The sequence below is a fragment of the Mustela nivalis genome, assembly GCF_964662115.1.
Source record: "Mustela nivalis genome assembly, chromosome: 1".
In the NCBI taxonomy this organism is placed as follows: Eukaryota; Metazoa; Chordata; class Mammalia; order Carnivora; family Mustelidae; genus Mustela; species Mustela nivalis.
This window is the reverse complement of record NC_139020.1, coordinates 124,447,415-124,468,126: the sequence shown is the minus strand read 5'-3', so window position 1 is coordinate 124,468,126 and position 20,712 is coordinate 124,447,415. Positions and strand designations below refer to the sequence as shown.

The 20,712-nt window shown below is 37.2% G+C and overlaps 1 protein-coding gene across 4 annotated transcripts in view; it reads left to right on the top strand.

The window, feature by feature from the left end:
* PPP2R3A (protein phosphatase 2 regulatory subunit B''alpha) overlaps positions 1 to 20,712 on the top strand; it is a 199,353-nt gene that overhangs the window by 154,882 nt on the left and 23,759 nt on the right. For 3 of the 4 annotated variants that reach the window (XM_082690862.1, XM_082690861.1, XM_082690863.1), the window contains 3 exons: positions 14,410 to 14,585; positions 15,310 to 15,428; positions 17,201 to 17,307. In XM_082690862.1, the coding sequence (XP_082546988.1) occupies positions 14,410 to 14,585; positions 15,310 to 15,428; positions 17,201 to 17,307 (402 nt within the window). The remainder of the gene's footprint in view (positions 1 to 14,409; positions 14,586 to 15,309; positions 15,429 to 17,200; positions 17,308 to 20,712) is intronic. The other variant, XR_014300574.1, reaches the window with a different exon arrangement.

Here is a 20,712-nt window from a genome sequence, read left to right as displayed (position 1 = left end):
CCAGGTGTTGCCATCCTCATCCCACCCCTCAGTGCTAAAAACCTTCAGGGAGCAAAACAGCACCACCTACTGGAACCCAGAGCCACTTAGCCTGAGCCCTGCCTCCCTCCACACTTTGAAGCACATTTCCACCAGGGCAAATCCACCTGAGAATCAGCACAACCGGCCCCTTCTCCCAGAACACCAACAAAACCAACTCACTTGAACCAACTTGATTGATCATAGAGGGCTGCAAAGCTTTAGCTCTTCGGGAAAACAGTATATAACATTCGTTGTGTTTTTATTCTTTAGTCTTTAGTAATTCTTTTTTCAATTATCTTTTCAATTTTTTATTTTTCGATTTTTTTTACGTATACTTCATGTATGCTTTTTTATTTTTGTTTCTTCTCATTTTATGTTATTTCATTTTATCTATATATAAACATATATATGTTATTCTTTCTAATTTTAGGAACTGCTTTCTTTTAACAAGTGGACCAAAACACACCCAGGATCTAGTTTTTTTGTTTATTTGTTGTTGTTGTTGTTGGGTTTTTTCTTTTTTTTTTTTTTTTCTTTTCTGGACAAAATGACAAGATAGACAAATTCACCCCAAAGGGAAAAAAACAGGAGATAGTGTTCAGTCAGGGATTTAATCAATATGGATATAAGTAAGCTGTCTGAAATGGAATTTAAAATAATTATAAGGATACTAGCTGGGCTTGAAAAAAGCATAGAAGACAGTGGAGAATTCCTTACTATAGAGACAACTAAAATCTAGTCAGGCTAAAATTTAAAATGATGTTATCAAGATGCAGTCTCAAGTGGAGACCATAAAAATGAAAATGAACAAGTAGAGCAATGAATCAGTGATATAGAAGATAAAATTATGTAAAACGAGCAGAAAAGAAGAAAGAAAATGAAAACTATTAGATCACAAGTGTAGACTTAAGGAACTCAACAATTCCATTAAGGGAAATAATATCCATATTATAGGAGTCCCAGAAGATAAAGAGCAGGAAAAGGGGGCAGCAGGTTTATCTGAGCAAATTATACTGAGAATTTCCCTAATCTGTGGAAGGAAATGCATTCAAGCACAAGAAGCACAGAGAACTCCCCTCAAAATAACGAAAATAGGTCAACTCAACAAAGTGAAACTTGCAAATTAAAAAAATAAAGAGAAAATCCTGAAAGCAGATCGGAACAAGAGGTCCTTAATCTAAAGGGTAGACACATAAGGTTGGCAGCAGACCTGTCCAGAGACCTGGCAGGCCAGAAAGGACCTTCATAATACATTGAATATGCTACCTGGGAAAATTATCCTACCAAGAACACTTTATCCAGCAAGGCTGTCATTCAGAATAGGAGAGAGAAAGCATTTCCAAAACAAAAACTAAAAGAATTTGTGAACACTAAACCATCCCTAAAAGAAATATTAAAGGGGACCCTTTGAGAAGAAAGCCCAAAAGTAACAAAGACCAGAAAGGAATAAACAATCTATAGAAACAACAACTTTACAGGTAATACAGTGGCACTAAATTCATATCTTTCAATAATTATTCTGAATGTAGACAGACTAAATGCTTTGATTAAAGGACATAGGGAATCAGAAAGATTAAAACAAAACAAACAAACAAAAAGACCAAGACCCATTGATATGCTGCTTACATGACTCATTTTAGACCCAAGGACACCTCCAGATTGAAAGTGAGGGGGTAGAAAACCATTTATTGGGCCAATGGACATCAAAAGAAAACTAGAGTAGCCGTCTTTTTATCAGACAAACTAGATTTTTGAACCAAAGACTGAAATAAGAGATGAAGGACACTCTATCATAATTAAAGGGTCTATCCAACAAGAAGATCTAGCAATCGTAAATATTTATACCCCTAATTTGGGATTACCCAAATATATGAATTACTTAATTATAAAATTAAGGAAATTCATTGATAATAATACAATAATAGTAGGGGACTTTAACACCCCACTACAGCAATGGACAGATCATCTAAACAGAAGATTAACAAGGAAACAAGGGCTTTGAATGACACACTGAACCAGATGGACTTAACAGATAGAGTCAGAGCATTTCATCCTGAAGCAGCAGAGTACACATTCTCTCTGAGTACACATGGAGCATTTTGCAGAATAGATAAAATATGGGGTCACAAATCAGGTCTCCACCAGTGCAAGATTTGAGATATACCATTCATATTTTCAGACCACAGTGTGATGAAACTTGAAGTCAACTACGAGAAAAAATTTGGAAGGATCACAAATACATGGAGGTTAAAGAACTCACTAAACAATGAATGGGCCAAGGGCGCCTGCATGGCTCAGTGGGTTAAGCCGCTGCCTTTGGCTCGGGTAGTGATCTCACGGTCCTGTGATCGAGCCCCACATCGGGCTCCCTGCTCAGCAGGGAGCCTGCTTCCCGCTCTATCTCTGCCTGCCTCTCTGCCTACTTGTGTTCTCTGTCTGTCAAATAAATAAATAAAATCTTAAAAAAAAAAAAAAGGATGAATGGGCCAACAAGGAAATTAAAGAAGAATTTTAAAACCACATGGAATCAAATAAAAAGGAAAACAACAATTCAAAACCTTTGGGAGGCAGCAAAGTATATAGCAATACAGGCCTTCCACACGAAACAAGAAATACACAGCCTAACCTTACACCTAAAGCAACTGGAAAAAGAACAGCAAATAAAGCCTAAATCCACCAGAAGAAGAGAAATAATAAAGATTAGAGCAGAAGTCAATGATACAGAAATTAAAAAAAAAAAAACAACCAGTTGAGATCAACAAAGCTGGGAGCTGGTCCTTTGAAAGAATAAGATTGATAAATCCCTAACCAGACTTATCAAAAAGAAAAGAGAAAGGACCCAAATAAATAAAACCATGAATGAAAGAGGAGAAATTACAACCAATACTGAAGAAATACAAACAATTAGAGTATTATGAGCCATTATATGCCAACAAATTAGGCAGTCTGAAAGAAATGGATAAATTCCTAGAAGCATTATGAACTACCAAAACTGAAACCAGAAGAAATAGGAAAACCTGAACAGACCAATAACCAGCAAAGAAATTGAATCAGTAATGAAAAATCTCCCAACAAACAAGAGGCCAAGGCTGGGTGGCTTCCCAGAGGAATTCTACAAAACATTTATAGAGTTAATAATACCTATTCTTCTGAAACTGTTCCAGAAAGTAGAAATGGAAGGAAAACTTCCAAACTCATTCTGTGAGGCCAACCAACATTACCTTGATCCAAAAAAACAAAGACCCCATTATAAAGGAGAATTAAAAACCTGTATCTGTGATGAGCACAGATGCAGAAATTCTTACCACAATGCTGGCTAGTAGGGTCCAACAGTACATTAAAATGATTAGTCACCATGACCAAGTGGGATTTATTCCCAGGCTGCAAGTTTGGTTCAATATTTGCAAATCAATCAATGTGATACACCACATTAATAAAGGACAAGAACCATATAATCTTCTCAATAGATGAAGAAAAAGCATTTGACAAAAATACAGCTTCCTTCCTTAATAAAAACATCAACTATGCAAAGATAGAGGGAACATACCTCAACATCATAAGGTCATGTATAAAAGATCTACAAGGAATATCATCCTCAATGGGGAAAAACTGAGAGCATTTCCTCTATGAGCCGGATATTCACTCTCACCACTGTTGTTTGACATAGTACTGGAAGTCCTAGGGTTGCACTCGAACAACAAACCAGAATCAAAGGCATCCAAATTGACAAATAAGTCAAACTTGCACTCTTCACAGAAGTGATAGTTTATGTAGAAAACCCAAACACTCCACCAAAAACTTTTTAGAACTGATACAGAAATTCAGCAAAGTCACAGGATATAAAATCAATATACAGAAGTCTGTTGAATTTCTATACACTAACAATGAAGCAGCAGAAAGAGAAATAAAGGAATCGGTGCCATTTATAATTGCACCAAAAAAAGAAAGAAAGAAAGAGCAAGCTGGTGGCCTCATAGTTCTAGACCTTAACCTGTATTACAAAGCTGCAATCATCAAGCCAGTATGGTACTGGAATAATAATGGACACGTAGATCAGTGGAACACACTAGAGAATCCAGAAATGGACCCTCAAATCTATGGTCAACTAATCCTTGACACACAAAGAAAGAATATCCAATGGAAAAAAAAAGATAGTCTCTTCAACAAGTAGTGTTGGGAAACTGGACAACAGCATACAGAAGAATGAAACTGGACCACTTATACCATAAGTTCAAAATGGATGAAAGACCTAAATGTGGGACAGGAATCCATTAAAACCCTAGAGGAGAACACAGACAGCAACATCTTTGACCTTGGCCACAGCAACTTCTTGCCAGACATGTTTCCAAACGCAAGGGAAACAAAAGCAAAAGTGAACTATTGGGACTTCATTAGGATAAAAAGCTTTTACACAGCAAAGGAAGCAATCAATAAAACTAAAAGGCAACCTACAGAATGGGAGAAGATATTTGCAAATGATATATCTGATAAAAGGCTAGTATCCAAAATCTATAGAGAACATATCAGGGCGCCTGAGTGGCTTAGTGTGTTAAGCCTCTGCCTTTGGCTCAGGTCATGATCTAAGGGTCCTGAGATTGAGCCCCGCATCAGGCTCTCTGCCTACCGGGGAGCCTGCTTCCTCCTCTCTCTCCCTACTTGTGATCTCTCTGTCAAATAAAATCTTAAAAAAAAAAAAAAAAAAAGAACATATCAAACTCAACATCTGGAAAACAAAAAAATCCCATCAAGAAATGGGCAGAAGACATTAACAGACATTTTCTCCAAAGACGACCTCCAGACAGCTAACAGACGCATGAAAAAATGCTCAACATCGCTCAGCCTCAGTGAAATAGAAATCAAAACCACAATGAGATACCTACCATTTCACACTGGTCAGAATGGCTAAAACTAACAACTCAGAAAACAACATATGTTGTTGAGGATGTGAAGAAAGCAGAACCCTCTTACATTGTTAGTGGGAATGCAAGCTGGTACAACCACTTTGGAAAACAGCATGGAGGTTCCTCAAAAAGTTAAAAATAGAACTACCCAGTCCAGTAATTGCACCACTAAGTATTTATCTAAAGGATACAAAAGTTGCAATTTGAAGGGGCACCTGCACCCCAATGTTTATAGCAGCAGTGTCCACAATAGCTAAAATATGTATGGAAAGAGTCCAAATGTCCATTGACAGATGAATAGATAAAGAAGTGGTGTGTGTCTACACACACATGCACACAGACACACACACACACATATACAAACAGAATATTACTCAGCAATCAAAAAGAATGAAATCTTGCCATTTGTAATGATGTGGATGGAACTAGAAGGTACTATGCTAAGCAAAATAAGTCAGAGAAAGACAAATCCCATATGATTTCACTCATATGTAGAATTTAAGAAACAAAACAGATGAACATAGGAGAAGGGAAGGGGAAAAAAATAAGATAAAAAGAGGGATACAAACCATGGGAGACTCTTAACTATATAGGAAATAAACTGAGGGTTGCTGGAGGGTGGTAGGTGGGGTGGAAGAGTAACTGAGTGATGGGCATTAAGCAGAGCACGTGACATAATGAGCACTTGGTGTTATATGCAAGTGATGAATCACTAAATTCTACCCCTGGAACTAATCACTATACATTAACTAAATTGAATTTAAATTTTAAAAAATTTTAATAATAAAAATAGTTACATTTTTTAAAAATCTAAAATTCTATTTAAAAACCACAGCAACAACAAGGCAAATAGCCAACTGGTAAATTAAAGATGTTCAACATTGGGGCATCTGGGTGGCACATTGGGTTAAGCACGTAACTCTTGGTTTCGGCTTAGGCCATGATCTCAGGGTTGGGAGATCAACCCCCATGTCAGCCTCCACTCTTAGTGGAGTCTGCTTGAGATTCTCTCTCCCTCGCCCTTTGTCCCTCATGCTCATGCACACTCTCACTCTCTCTCTCAAATAAGTAAATTAATTCTTTTTAAAAAAGATGCTCAATATTGCTAGCCCTCAGGGAAATGTAAATCAAAACCACAATATCACCTCCCACCTATTACAGTGTCTGTCATAAAATAATAAGTATTGGCAAGGATGTGGAGAAAACAGAAACTGTTAGACTCTTGATGGGAATATAAATTGGTACAACCATTATGGTAAACCATTATGAGATCATAATCCCACTTTCGGATATGCATCCAAAGAAAAATCAGTTCCTTAATTTTATTTTACTTTCTGAATATGGTGTTATTATTGTGCCAAAGTGGAAAATATGCTGGTAATAAATGGGAAATTTTCTGAAGCTCAAGGAATCTATCTTATCAAATTATGACAGATTTATGAACAAATGTAATGGTACTTTTAATCATAGTAAATAAGTAAAACAAATTTTTTTCTAACTTGAAACTCATAGAAGTACAGCCTGCAAAACTGACCTCAAATTACTTCACTACAACTCCCACTTGCTTCTTTTTTAAAAAATTGTTTTTCTATTGAGGTATAATTGAAATATGAGATTAGTTTCAGATACACAACATAATCATTTGGTATTCATAGATAGTGCAAAGTGATTGCCAAAGTAAGTCCACTTAACATTCATCACCATACAAAGTTAAAAATTTTTTTCTTGTGAAAACTTTTAAGATTTTAGCAACCTTCGATATGCAGTAAAGTATTTTAACAATAGTCACCATGCAGTACTTTACATCCCCAGGACTGACTTATCTTATAAATGGAAGCTTGTACCTTTTCAACACCTTTACCCTATTTGCACGCACCCCTCCCCCGCCCGCCACTCTGGTAACCACCAGTCTTTTTGCTGTGTCTGTGACCTCAGTTTTTTATTTATTTTTTTTCTTAGATTTCAAATATAAGAGATCATAGAGTATTTGTGTTTGACTTATTTTATCTGGCATAATGCCTCAGAGTCCATCTGTGTTGTCACAAATGGCAGGATTTCATTTCTTATTATTTTTTAAAAATTAATATACAGTATTATGTTAGTTTCAGGTATATAATTATTTCACAGTTCTGTACATTTCTCAGTGTTCATCAGGGTAAGTGTACTCTTAATTCCCTCTGTTTCATCCATCCCCTCCCCACCTCCCCTCTGGCAACCACCAATTTGTTCTCTGTATTTAAGAGTCTGGGTTTTATGTTTGGGTCTTTTCTGCATTTATTTGCTTTGTTTCTTAAATTTCACATATGAGTGATAATCATACAATTTTCGTCTTTCTCTGACCTAATTTATTTCATGTAGCATTATACTCTCTAGTCTATCCATGTTGTTGGCAAACAGCAAGAATTCATTCTTTTTTTTAGCTGAGTAATATTGCATTTTGTATATACATAACACATCTTCCTCCAGTCATCTATCAGTGGACACTTGGGTTGCTTCTGTATCTTGGCTATTGTAAGTAACACTGAAATAAGATTTTATTTATTTATTTATTTGACAGAGAGAGAGATCACAAGTAGGCAGAGAGGCAGGCAGAGAGAGAGAGAGGAGGAAGCAGGCTCCCTGCCGAGCAGAGAGCCCGATGCGGGACTCGATCCCAGGACCCTGAGATCATAACCTGAGCCGAAGGCAGCGGCTTCGCCCACTGAGCCACCCAGGCGCCTCAGTAACACTGAAATAAACATGGGGTGCAAAATAATGTTTTTGTTTTCTTAGGTAAATACCCAGTAATGGAATTACTAGATCATATGGTATTTCTATTTTTAACTTTTGGAGGAACCTCCATACTGTTTTCCACAGTGGCTGCACCAGTTTACATTCCCATGAACAGTGCGTGAGGGTTCCTTTTCCTCCACATCCTCACCAACACTCATTATTTCTTGTATTTTTTATTTTAGCCATTCTGACAAGTATGAAGTGATGCCCCATTGTGATTTTAGTTTGCAGTTCCCTGATGATTAGTGATGTTTGCTACCTTTTTAGGGGTCTGTTGGCCATCTGTATGTCTCCTTTAGACAAATGTCTATTAAGGAGTGCCTGGGTGGCACATTTGGTTAAGCCTCCAGCTCTTGGTTTTGGCGCAGTCAAACCAAATCACAATCTTGAGGTCATGAGATTAAGCCCCGTGTCGGGTTCTGCACATGGCACAGAGTGTGCTTGAGATTCTGTCTTCCTCTTCCTCTCCCTTTGCCCCTCTCGCTCTTTTGTGCTTGCTCATGCTCTTATCTTTCTAAGTAAATCTTTTTTTTAAGTATTCAAGTACTCAACCCATTTTTTTAAATCAAATCATTTTTTAGGCTGAGTAATATTTCACTGTGTATATCTACCACATTTCCTTTATTAATCCATCAATTGACATTTGGGTTTTTACCATATTTTAGCTATTGTAAATAATGCCACATGGCATTGAACATGAGAGTGGATATATCTTTTCAACTGACTGTTTTCATTTTCTTCAGATGAATAACCAAAGGTAGAATTGCTGGATTATACAGTAATTCTGTTTATAATTTTCTGAGAAACTTTAGTGTTGTGTTCCATTGTAGCTGCACTAATTTATTTTCTTGCCACAGTACACATACATTCCCTTTTTTCCATATCCTCACTAACACTTGTTATTTCTAGTCTTTTTGATGACCATCATTCTAACAGGTGTGAGGTGATACCTCATTATCTTTTTTAACTGCATTTCCCTGATGAAATGCTGAGCATCCTGAGTCATGTTGAACATCTTCTGATGTACCTACTGGCCATCTGTGTGTCTTTGGAAAAATGTTTATTTAGATCCTCTACCCATTGTTTGGTCAGTTGGGTTTTTGTTTATTTGTTTGTTTGTTTGGCTGTTGAGTTATATGACTTCTTTATATGTTTTGGATATACAGGAGTTTGCCTTTTTATTTTGTTGATGATTTCCTTTGCTGTGCAGAAGCTTTTTTAGTTTAATGTAGTCTCACTTTATTTTTGCTTTTGTTACCTTTGTTTTTGGTGTCAGATCCATAAAATCATTCCCAAGATGATATCAAGGAGCCTACTGCCAATATTTTCTTCTAGAAGTTTTATAGTTTGATTACATTCAGGTTTTTTAAGTTGTTTTTTTTTTTTTTATTCAGGGGCACCTGGGTGGCTCAGTGGGTTAAGCCTCTGCCTTTGGCTTGGGTCATGATATCGAGGTCCTGGGATCAAGTCCCACATCAGGCTCCCTGCAGGGAGCCTCCTTCCCCCACCCTGCCTACTTGTGATCTCTGTATGTCAAATAAATAAAATCTTTAAAAAAAAATTTTTTTTATTCATTTATTTGAAAGAGAGAGAGAGAGCACAAGCATGGGAGGAGCAGAAGGAGAGGGAGAAGTGCACTCCCTGCTGAGCAGGAAACCTGACACAGGACTTGATCTCGGGACCTTGGGATCATAACGTGAGCCAAAGGCAGACACTTACCAAGTGAGCCACCCAGGTGCCCCATATTTAAGGTTTTTGGGTTTTTTTGTTGTTATTTATTTATTTATTTGACAGAGATCACAAGTAGGCAGAGAGGCAGGCAAAGAGAGAGAGAGGAGGAAGCAGGCTCCCCGCTGAGCAGAGAGCCCAACGTGGGACTCGATCCCAGGACCCTGAGATCATGACCTGAGCCGAAAGCAGTGGCTTAACCCACTGAGTCACCCAGGCACCCCATATTTAAGTTTTTAATACATTTTAAGTTGATTTTTGTGTATAGTGTAAGATACTGGTTCAGTTTCTTTCTTTGGCACGTGGCTGTCAGTTTTTCCAGCACATTTATTGAAGCAACTATCCTTTCTCCATTTTATATCCTTGACTCCTTTGTTCTACATCAATTAACCATATTTGCATGGGTTTATTTCTGGGCTGTCTATTGTATGTTCTATTGTATGTTCTGTCTGGTACTATACCAATACCACACTGTTTAGATTGCTGTAGTTTTGTAGTACATTTTGAAATCAAGTGGTATGATGTCTCCAGCTTTTTTCCTGTTGCTCAATATTATTTTGGCTATTCATGGTCTTTTGTCATTCCATACAAATTTTAGGACAGTTTGTTCTCTTTCTGTAAAAAATGCTGTTAGAGTTTTTATAGGAACTGTACCAAATCTGTAGATTGCTTTGAGTAATATTAACAATGTTAATTCTTCCAATCCATGAACATGAACTGTCTTTGCATTTATGCATGTCGTCTTCAGTTTCTTTCATCAGTATCCTGTGGTTTTCAGTGTACAGGTCTTTTTCTTCCTTGGTTAAATTAATTTCCAGGTATTATATTATTTGGGATATAGCTGAAAATGGGCTTGTTAATTTACCTTTCTGCTACTTCCTATTGATTTTTGTATCCTGCAACTATACAGAGTTTATTAATTGTAACAGTTTTTGATGGAGTCTTTAGGGTTTTCTGTATATAATGTCATCTCAGAGTGAACAGTTTTGCTTCTTCCATTTCCAGTTTGGATGACTTTTATTTCTTTTTCTTGCCTAATTTCTCTGACTAGGGCATCCAGTACTATCTTGAATAAAAATGATGAAAGTGGGTATTTTGTCTTGCTTCAGATCTTACAGGAAAAATTTCAGCTTTTCATCATTGAAGATGATGTTAGCTGTGGGCTTGCATATATGGTCTTTATTATGTGGAGGGATAATCCCTCTATACCCACTTTATTAATTTAGTTTTATTAAGGATTTTTTTTCTGAGATTTTATCTTGTTTTTTACTTCAGAACATATTTTTTTGTTAATTCATTTTGCTTTACTCTGTTGGTTTCTGTGCATTAGATAAAATGGTCACCTCTCCAACTCTTGAATAGCAGCGTCATGTAATAGTGAATCTTATTATTCCACCCCTGCCCTAGCTGTTGTCTCTTAAACCTTTAAATTGTCCATGCATCCTATTTTATTTTAAACGGCTCCCAGTAGTTGAGGTTGTGCCAAGAGCTGTCAGGGTCCTAAAGGGGGGGATCTCAGCACCTAAATTTGGACTTGTTTTCATCTTTTTAAAGTATGCACATATATACATACAGTCCTGTGGGACCACAAGCATAAGCCCCATTGACTGTCAGAGCTAAGCCACTCAAAGTGCCTCCTGGGAAGCAGTCCCCAAAATTGGGGCACCATGCAAGTGCATACACTCCTTCCTAAAAGATTCCAGCAAGCTAGAGCAAGACAAAGGGAGAGCACAAAGATGGCATCCACTGGCCTCCATTCCGTGAAAGTAACCATAAGCTTCTAAATGTATGCCAAACCTGAAACCTGCCTTTTGGGCTAAAACTCCAACACAAGCAAATAGCTCTCTTTCACAGAAAGCCTGGGGGCTTTCTTGTCTGTGCAGTACCCTGGATATAGCCGCCTGCCAAGAACTGTGTCTCCCATTGTTACAGTCCCATGTGGCCCAGGAACACAAGCCCCGCTCCTGGCCACAAGAGCCAGGCTATCAGTGAGTATCCACTGGGTGGCAGCTGCAAATACCAGGCAGGGCTCCAGATATAAAAACAGGGGCATCAGATGTGTGTAAAATCTCCCTCCAGGAGATACTGGCTCTCTGTAGTGCAGCAGAGCGGGGAGAGTGAAGATAGTATCCACTAGCCGTTGTTCCCAGAGAGTACCCCAGGCAGGCCCCTAGATGTGAAACTAGATGCCTGCAGATAGGCCAAGGATTTAAGATAAGGAAATGAGTCTTTTTCACAGAAAGTGTGTATGCTGACTGGCTACTTCTGCACTGGTCCTTGGTGTGGGTGAGTCCAAGCACACAAGCATTTAAGAGCCATTTCTCACTTCACTATAGCTTTGTCGGTCTCGTGGACACAAGCTCTGTTGGTTTCCAGAGCTAGATGTTTTAGGTAATCATCTTTTAGCTGCAGGTCCTAAAAAGTTATGGGGCCCAGTGTGAGATTCAAATCCTTAACTCCTTGGAAGAAGTTCAGGTTTAAGTTCCCTCCTGGTTGCAGGTCACTATGCCAGAGGTGGAAATTAGAGTGAAATTGTATCTCAGCCTGTCCTACCCACATAGATGTGGGGTTTTTCTTGTTTGTCCAGTGTGTAGTAGTCACTCAGGTAGTTTTAATGGTTCTTTTCAGAGGAAATTACACCATATATAGCTGTTGATTTGGTGTATCTGTGAGAGGAAGTCAGTTCAGGATCTTCGTATATCACTATATCAAATCAGAGCTCTAAAATTAAGATCATGAAGAGGTATCTGCACTCCCATGTTCATTGCAGCATTATTCACAGTAGCTAAGATGCGGAATCACCCTGAATATCCCCTGGGGGATAAATGGATAAAGAAAGTATATTGTGTGTGACACATACAGACTGGAATATTATGGCATATATATATGTGTTTGTGTGTGTGTATGTGTGTATATGCATATAATGGATTATTATTCACCCTTTAAAAAGAAGGAAATCCTGTCATTTGCAATGATGTGGATGAACCTGGAGTACACCATGCTAAGTGAAATAAGGCAGGCACAGAGAGACAAATACTGCATTATCTTACTTATATGTAGAATCTAAAAACCGTCAAATACAAACAGGCATAGAGTAGAATTTTGGTTAGGAGGGGCTGAGGGGAGAAGGCAGTGGTGAAGAACTGGTCAAAGGGTACAAAGTTGCAGTCAGGATGAAACATACAACATGGTGACTATAGTTTATAATACTGTACTGAATACTGGAAATTTGCTAAGGGAGTAGATTTTCAGATCCTCTCACCCTTCTTCCTCCCAAAAATGGTGACTAAGTGAGGAGATGCTCTGCTAAGTAGTTTTACTGTCGTAATTTTCACTATATATTAAATTATCTCATTGTATACCTTAAATAGTTTTTACTTAAAACATTAAAAAATTATTTAAAAAATTTTAGCCACAGTAAAAATGTAGAGAAACAAAATTAATTGTAATTATGTATCCTATTTAACCCAATATATCTGAAATGTTATTTGAACATGTAATCAGTATAAAAATACTGATGTTTTACTTTTTTCATATTAAGTCTTCAAAATCTATTGTGTATTTGCTCTTAAAGATACCTCAAATTGGACTAGTCAGGGTGCCTGGGTGGCTCAGTTGGTTAAGCATATGCCTTCAGCTCAGGTCATAATCCCAGGATCCTGGGATCAAGCCCCAAGTCTGCTTCTCCCTCTCCCTCCCCCTGCTCATGCTCTCTGTCATTCTTGTTCTCTCTCAAATAAATACAGTCTTTAAAAAAAAAAAAATTGAACTAGCGTTATATGGATAGTGGCTACCATATTTGATCATATAGATGTGAATAACAAGAGTTCCAGAAAAAGAATGGATAAGGGTAAAAAGAAACAGGGAAGAAATAAAATAACTTAAGATTTCCAAGAACTAAGGGACAGGGCTCTCAGAAAGCCCAGTAAAATAGATAAATTAGACCCAAACCAGGATACTTCATCATGATATTTCAGAACACAAAGAACCCAGAGAAATGTGTATAGGCTTAAGAAAAAAAAAAAAAAAAAAAAGGTTATTGGAGTCAAAGGATCAGATATCAGCATGGCTTTAGACTTTTCAAAAACAGTAGATAGATAGAAGACAGTATATCATTGCCTTTAAAATTCTGAAGGAAAAGTACCACTGAGGTTTAATCCTATAACTAGCCAAAATATCAACCAAGTTAGGGGGTAGATAAAAGGTATTTTCAACTATCCAAGATCTCAAAAAACATTACCTGCCATGCTCCTTTTTTCAGGAAGCTACCGAAAGGTGTGTTACACCAAACAAGGAAGTCAATCAAGAATGAGGAAAATATGGGGGCGCCTGGGTGGCTCAGTGGGTTAAGCCACTGCCTTCGGCTCAGGTCATGATCTCAGGGTCCTGGGATCGAGTCCTGCATCGGGCTCTCTGCTCAGCAGGGAGCCTGCTTCCCTCTCTCTCTCTGCCTGCCTCTCCATCTACTTGTGATTTCTCTCTGTCAAATAAATAAATAAAATCTTTAAAAAAAAAAAAGAATGAGGAAAATATGAAATACAAGAAATGGGAGAAAGGTGAAAGGAATCCCTGGGATGAAACTGTGAACCCAGCCTAGAGGGCAAACAGTCCAGGTTAGAGTAAGTTGGAAGGAAGCAAGAAAGACTTCATCAAGAATATCTAGTTGGTAGAACCCTGATGAGACTGATTATGGTTGTAGAGAACTGGCAGATACGGTCATTGAACAATAACATGTACACAGAAATCTAAGCAAATAGGAGAGAAAAGAAAAATAAGTTATAAACTCTGAATGTTGGTTAATTTATTTTAAGAGGTCCAGAAGAGCCTGTAGGTAAAGTGGAATGAGAAGTAAAAGAGCTAGAATTTCATCTTTCATAGTGTGAAATTAATACACAGTTCTTAAAACTGAAATGTAAGGAAGGAATAATATAGGCATCTTATCTGAAAATATAAAGATAAAAAAATAACCAGTGTCTTTATGTCCTAGCATTGAGTATTGGTTCCGCTGCATGGATGTGGATGGAGATGGTGTACTCTCCATGTACGAGCTAGAGTACTTCTATGAGGAGCAGTGTGAACGGATGGAAGCCATGGGCATTGAGCCGTTGCCATTCCATGATTTGCTGTGTCAGATGCTTGACCTGGTGAAGCCAGCCATTGATGGTAAGATTGAGTAAAAGGCCGTTTGCACTTTTCACCTATGTAACAGAGTGGGCATTTAATCCTGGATTGTCCTAAATTATTTAACTTCCAGAGTCTTCCATACTGGCATCTCAAATACAGAAATATTTAAATTTCTCTTTTTGGTGTGGAACCAACAATTGATAGCAAATCCTATTTAAGAAGTTTTTCCATAGAGGGGTGCCTGGGTACCTCAGTCAGTTAAGCATTCAGCTCTTGATTTCAGCTCAGGTCATGATCTCAAGGTCAGATCAAGCCCTACCTGGGGCTCCATGTTCAGAGGGGAGTCTGAGATTCTCTCTCTCCTCCCTGTGCCCTGGCCCACTGCACTCTCAAATAAATAAGTATATCTTTTTTTAAAAAAAAGTTGTCCACAGAAACAGAAAGCCGATTATTGATTGCCCAGAGCTCAGGATAAGGGGAGTTGTGGAAGGTCGGCTTGATGGGTACAGAGTTTCCTTTTGAAGTGAAGAAACATTATGGAGCTCAATAGTATTGATGGTTTCACAACATTGTGAATGTACTAAAAGCCATGGAATTACACACTAAAAAGGTTAAAATGGTGAATTTTATGTCAGTTTTACCTCAAAAAAATGGGTTCTTCTATAATAAAATTAGCATATACATATACTTTTAAACTTCAGTAAAAGATTTTTTCATTTGCCAAAAAACAGTTCTTAAAATTTAGTAATTTATTTTTACATAGGGAAAATAACACTACGAGATCTGAAGAGATGCAGAATGGCACACATCTTTTATGACACTTTCTTTAATCTGGAGAAGTACTTAGACCATGAACAGAGAGATCCCTTTGCGGTCCAGAAGGTACTGGTTTTAACTTCTATATGAGGGCTGCAGTATCAGGGGTTGTGTGCTACAGATAAAAATGATCTCTACCTATAGGAGTCTTGTATTTAAAGAAGTAACATTTAAAACATTTCATCGCATACTGAAAAGAGAAAAATGGACCTAAAGCACATCTCTCCCCACAGCTAATCTTCAGGTTCAGGTAACCTTCATATGCCTATCATTGTGAATTGTATGGTTTGTGTTCTTATATATATTTTAGAAACTACTTACAAAAGTTTTGAAAAAAATTTGTCCTTCCATTTTTTAAACCATGTATCAGTAGGCATATCTGTATTAGAAAGCATATTGGGGTTAACTGTACCATTCATTTCCAGGATGACATGGTAAACAACTTTCCCCATCATAATGAAAACTAGGCGTTCTCCATGATAAACAACCCTCAGATAATATAACATTTTTTTCAAGTTTAATGATTGTTGTGCATGACTATCACTGTGAAGTCATTCTATACCTGAATAGAGATGAGTACCCTTCCCCATACACAAAAGTCTAGGGACCTTCAAAAAACCCTGAACATCATGTGGTCTGTGTCCAGAAAGGAGTAGGAGGCAGAATATCAACACTTCCCTTCTATTCCCTTGTTTAAAAAGTAAAAATAATGTTGATAGAAAAGGACTGTTTCCACCAGTCCTATAGGAGTACAACTGCAGGAAACTTGCACCGTCTTTTCTTTTCCTTCTACATGTAGACCTAAGTAGCAGTAAGAATTCAAAGATAACCTCTAAAAACAAAAACTGCACCTTATCTTGGAGCATATCAAGGCACATTATCACTAGCTTAAAGACAGAATTATGTTTCACTGACTCAAAGGTGCCCATTATCTTATATACTTTAAAACAAACAAAATTGCCATTGTAAATTTAAGATGTGTGCCAGTTTCAAAGATGTTAAAAGGATGTGGTAGGTGTTCTTAAAGTGGATTAAATATCATAACACATAGTATGGTCAATATTTAGGTATTTGCATTCTTCTAAGCATAATTAACCTTACATCTGAAGGCAGTGCTAATTTTAATCATAGAAAAACATTTTACCTGGAATATGTAATCCAAGATAATGCCCATATCGTAGAAGAAAAAGAAAATGTAAAGCCTTTTCCCCCTTCATTTCTTTTGTGTTATAAATTTTACTTTATAAGAGGTGACAGTATATCAAGATTTGTTCTGATCTGCAAAGAACATTTTTAGTCAGAAAGTGCTCAATAAATTTTAGACAGTGTGTTGAAGAGACATATGGTCAAATAGAGATAAAAAAGAACAAAAAGTAGCAATCAAGCATACACAGTTTAGCACAGAAATGATTTGGGGAAGAAGGGCTGTTTCCAGGAAGATAGCACAGATGACATGGTATCTGAGCTGGCTTTTAGAGAAGCAATAAAAATGTGCTGGAGGAAGGGATGGTGTATTTCAGGTAGACATATGCAAAAACCACAAGTCACTCCATATAGCTGCTGAGCAAAGTGCCAGGGAGAAAGGCCTCGGGAAAGGTCTCTGATTATAAGGCAAAAGAATCTAGACCTAAAGAATTAGCTGCCAAGAATTCACTATAATTTTGTGATTGGAGGCACAGAAATCATGTTAGGAGTGTTACTTTAATAGCACGTCTTTTAACACGTTAAGATGAAACATTTTCGGGTAGATCATCACAAATGATGTATATAAGTAAAGGAAATCTATCTCTAATTCTTTGTCTTTGATTATTTTTGTTTCCTGTCCTCTGTGCAATCAGGATGTTGAGAATGAGGGGCCTGAGCCTTCTGACTGGGACAGGTTTGCAGCTGAGGAATATGAGACTCTTGTTGCAGAGGAATCTGCCCAAGCACAGTTCCAGGAAGGGTGAGTGAGTCTCCCTGGGTCTCGTAGAACTTTTTAACAGAGATAACCATATCAGGAATATTAAAACCACCTTAAAAAAATCAAACTATTAATCCCTATTTTTGAATATGATAAAAAATAGTGGTTATAACCAACTTTAGTTGAAAGAATATTTTTCCCAGCAGTCTTCTCTTCCCCTCTTCACTAATTTCCTGAAAACTCTTCACATGTCCCATTTCCTTTCAAGGAGTAGTACTTTCAGTGAAGCTATGATCATTGTGGAGTTGTTCTGCAAGCCCTGTAAATACAAGATGAGGCTAAAACAACTGAAGTTTTTTTCAAATAATAAAGATGATCATGTTTAAAACAAATATTTACCATATATGGTTTTGTGCATTCAACCCTAAACAAGAAGTTAGTTCTACATGAAATTTATAATAGGGTATAATTCTATAAAGGACCATAGTAAGAAATTATCCAAGATTTTCACTGCTTAGTACATTTCAGCGACTTTATAATTTGTTGGCTTTTTCCAGCATGTTCTCGGGATTCCTTTATTTAGCAGTTCCTCTAAGTCTCTTAATAAATCCTTGTTATTAATGTAATACATTTTTGAGTAGGTAATCCATTCATATGTTTTAATATTCAAAGAAACAAAAGGATAAATAGTAAAGTTTCTTGCTGCCCAGTTTTCCTTCCCAGAAGCAATCACTCTGGTCCTTTTCTTATGTACCCTTCCAAGGATACTCTCTGTCTCACTCTATTTCATACACACACATACACACACACACATATATGCATATACATTTGTATATATAAAAAAGCAAATATGGGGTCCCTGGACAGCTCAGTCAGTTAAGCATTCAACTCTTGATCTCAGCTTAGGTGTCAGTCTCAGGGTCATGAGTTCAAGCCCCACATTAGAGAGCCTATATTTAAAAAAAAAAAAAAAAAAAAAAAAAAAATATATATATATATATATATATATATATATATACACACACACACACACACACACACACACATATACATTCTTACATTTCTTTTTTCCCTTATAAATATTTAGCATATTACATTCACTGTTTGGTACCTAACTTTTTCCACACTTGTATAAAGTTTCTGTTACACAAGATGAGTAAGTTCTAGAGATCTGCTGTACAACTTTGTACCTACAGTTAAAAATGTGGTATTACACATTTCAAAATGTTAAAAGGATAAAGCTCTTGTTAAGTCTTCCTACAAAATACACACAAGAATACAAGGAAATTTTTGGAGGTGATGGGTATGTTTGGTTCTTTAGTTGTGGTTATCACAGATACATACATATGTCGAAACTGAGCAAGATGTATTCATTAAATGTATACATTTTTTTGTGTAACAGTTAAACCTAAATGAAATTAGGTATATGTAAAGAAAATGACAGGGATCTAACTCATATGTATTAGACAACAGAGCAAATTCTAAGATAATAAAAAGCTTTTTTAAAAATAAAACAAGACTTGAAATCTGAAAGGTCAGAAGCACACCATATCCAGAAAACTCTGATAATGATACCTTCCCCATCTATTCCCCAGAATTCAAAGATAAATAAAAGTTTGGGGTTTTTTTTCCATTTTTAAAAATTTCAAGTCATGGGGCGCCTGGGTGGCTCAGTGGGTTAAGCCACTGCCTTCGGCTCGGGTCATGATCCCAGAGTCCTGGGATCGAGTCCCGCATCGTGCTCTCTGCTCAGCGGGGAGCCTGCTTCCTCCTCTCTCTCTCTGCCTGCTTCTCTGCCTACTTGTGATTTCTGTCTGTCAAATAAATAAATAAATTCTTGAAAAAAAATTTCAAGTCATCAGACGGGGCGGGGGGGGGAATCACCCTTGCCTTAGATACCTCCATAGTAAAAATGAATACTGGAAGACCATGAAACAACATTTACAACTTTCTTAGAGAAAGACATTCTATAACCCCCCAAAATTTTTTTAAAGATTGTATTTATTTGAGAGAGAGAGAGAGAGAATAAGCAGGGGGAGCAGCAGAGGGAGAAGCAAACCACATGCCAAGCAGGGAGGTAAACCTGGGGCTTGATCCCAGGACTCCAAGATCATGACCTGAGCCGAAGGCAGAAGCTTAACTAACTGAGCCACCCAGGTGTCCATATAACCCCAGATTTTGTACTAACTCAAGATGACATTCAAGCATGAAAGCACAAATGGTACTTTAAAACATGTAAGAACTAAAGGGACTATAGCACCCCTGAGCTCTTCTTTAAAAAGGATGTAATCATAAAACCAAGAACAAACCAAACCCAGATAAAGAGCCCAGAAATGGAACAACCACTATGGAAAAGAAATGACAGTATTCAATCCATTCAAATGTAGAAAGTGTAGAGATCAGAACACAATACTCTGGGGCGCCTGGGTGGCTCAGTGGATTAAGCCGCTGCCTTCGGCTCAGGTCATGGTCTCAGGGTCCTAGGATCGAGTCCCACATCGGGCTCTCTGCTCAGCAGGGAGCCTGCTTCCTCCTCTCTCTCTGCCTGCCTCTCCTCTCTCTCTGCCTGTCAAATAAATAAATAAAATCTTAAAAAAAAAAAAAAAAAAAGAACACAATACTCTGGAAAAAATATATAAAACTGGAATGTAGAGAAGAGGAAGAAATATATGTAAAACATTCTAGAAGTAACAACTTAACTGAAAAAGGGAGGTAAAGAGGAGAAAGAAAACTTGTGTGGAAATTTTGTTAACAGGACCTCCATAGATATCTTTTAAAGCTGTACGTCAAATTGAGGGTTTAGGAATACCAATTAAAATAAACACTTGAAAAACCAAAACCAGACTCTAAGTGTTCTAATTCAATCAGAAAACATACACATGAAAGAAAAACACGGACCGCAAAGCATAAAGATGACAGAACTAAGGCAAGTATTTTTAGATCACTGAACGTAAAAGGAATAAACTCACTTATTAAAAAGATTCCATTTTGGAATGACAACAAAGGTTGAATTAAAAAAGAATGAATACTCAAAAAAAAGCTATGTATCTGATAGCATATTTTTGAAGCAAAAACTTCAAAAAGAAAATAAAAGAAATTGGAGCCTATTATTTGCAGCCATAGTAAAATATTCCCTGAAAAATAGATAAAACACCTTTGTGGGTTTGTCCAAAGACCATGTATAAAATGAATATTAAGCTACAAACAAAAACTACAGTGGAATTCTAAATAGTAACTACAGTTCAGACCAGCTTCTCATTTAAGGAGGTAGCGTGAAAGCATACTATAGTTTTAGTCTCTCACACCATTTAAAAATAAGAAATACAGAGTACCACTTACAAAGAGAAATTTTCAGTGGACTGAAAGAAGGAAAACAGATGGGATCAGATTGAAGAGTAAACAGAACTTAGGTTCTATGCAGGAGGATAGAGAAGATAATTGCTACAA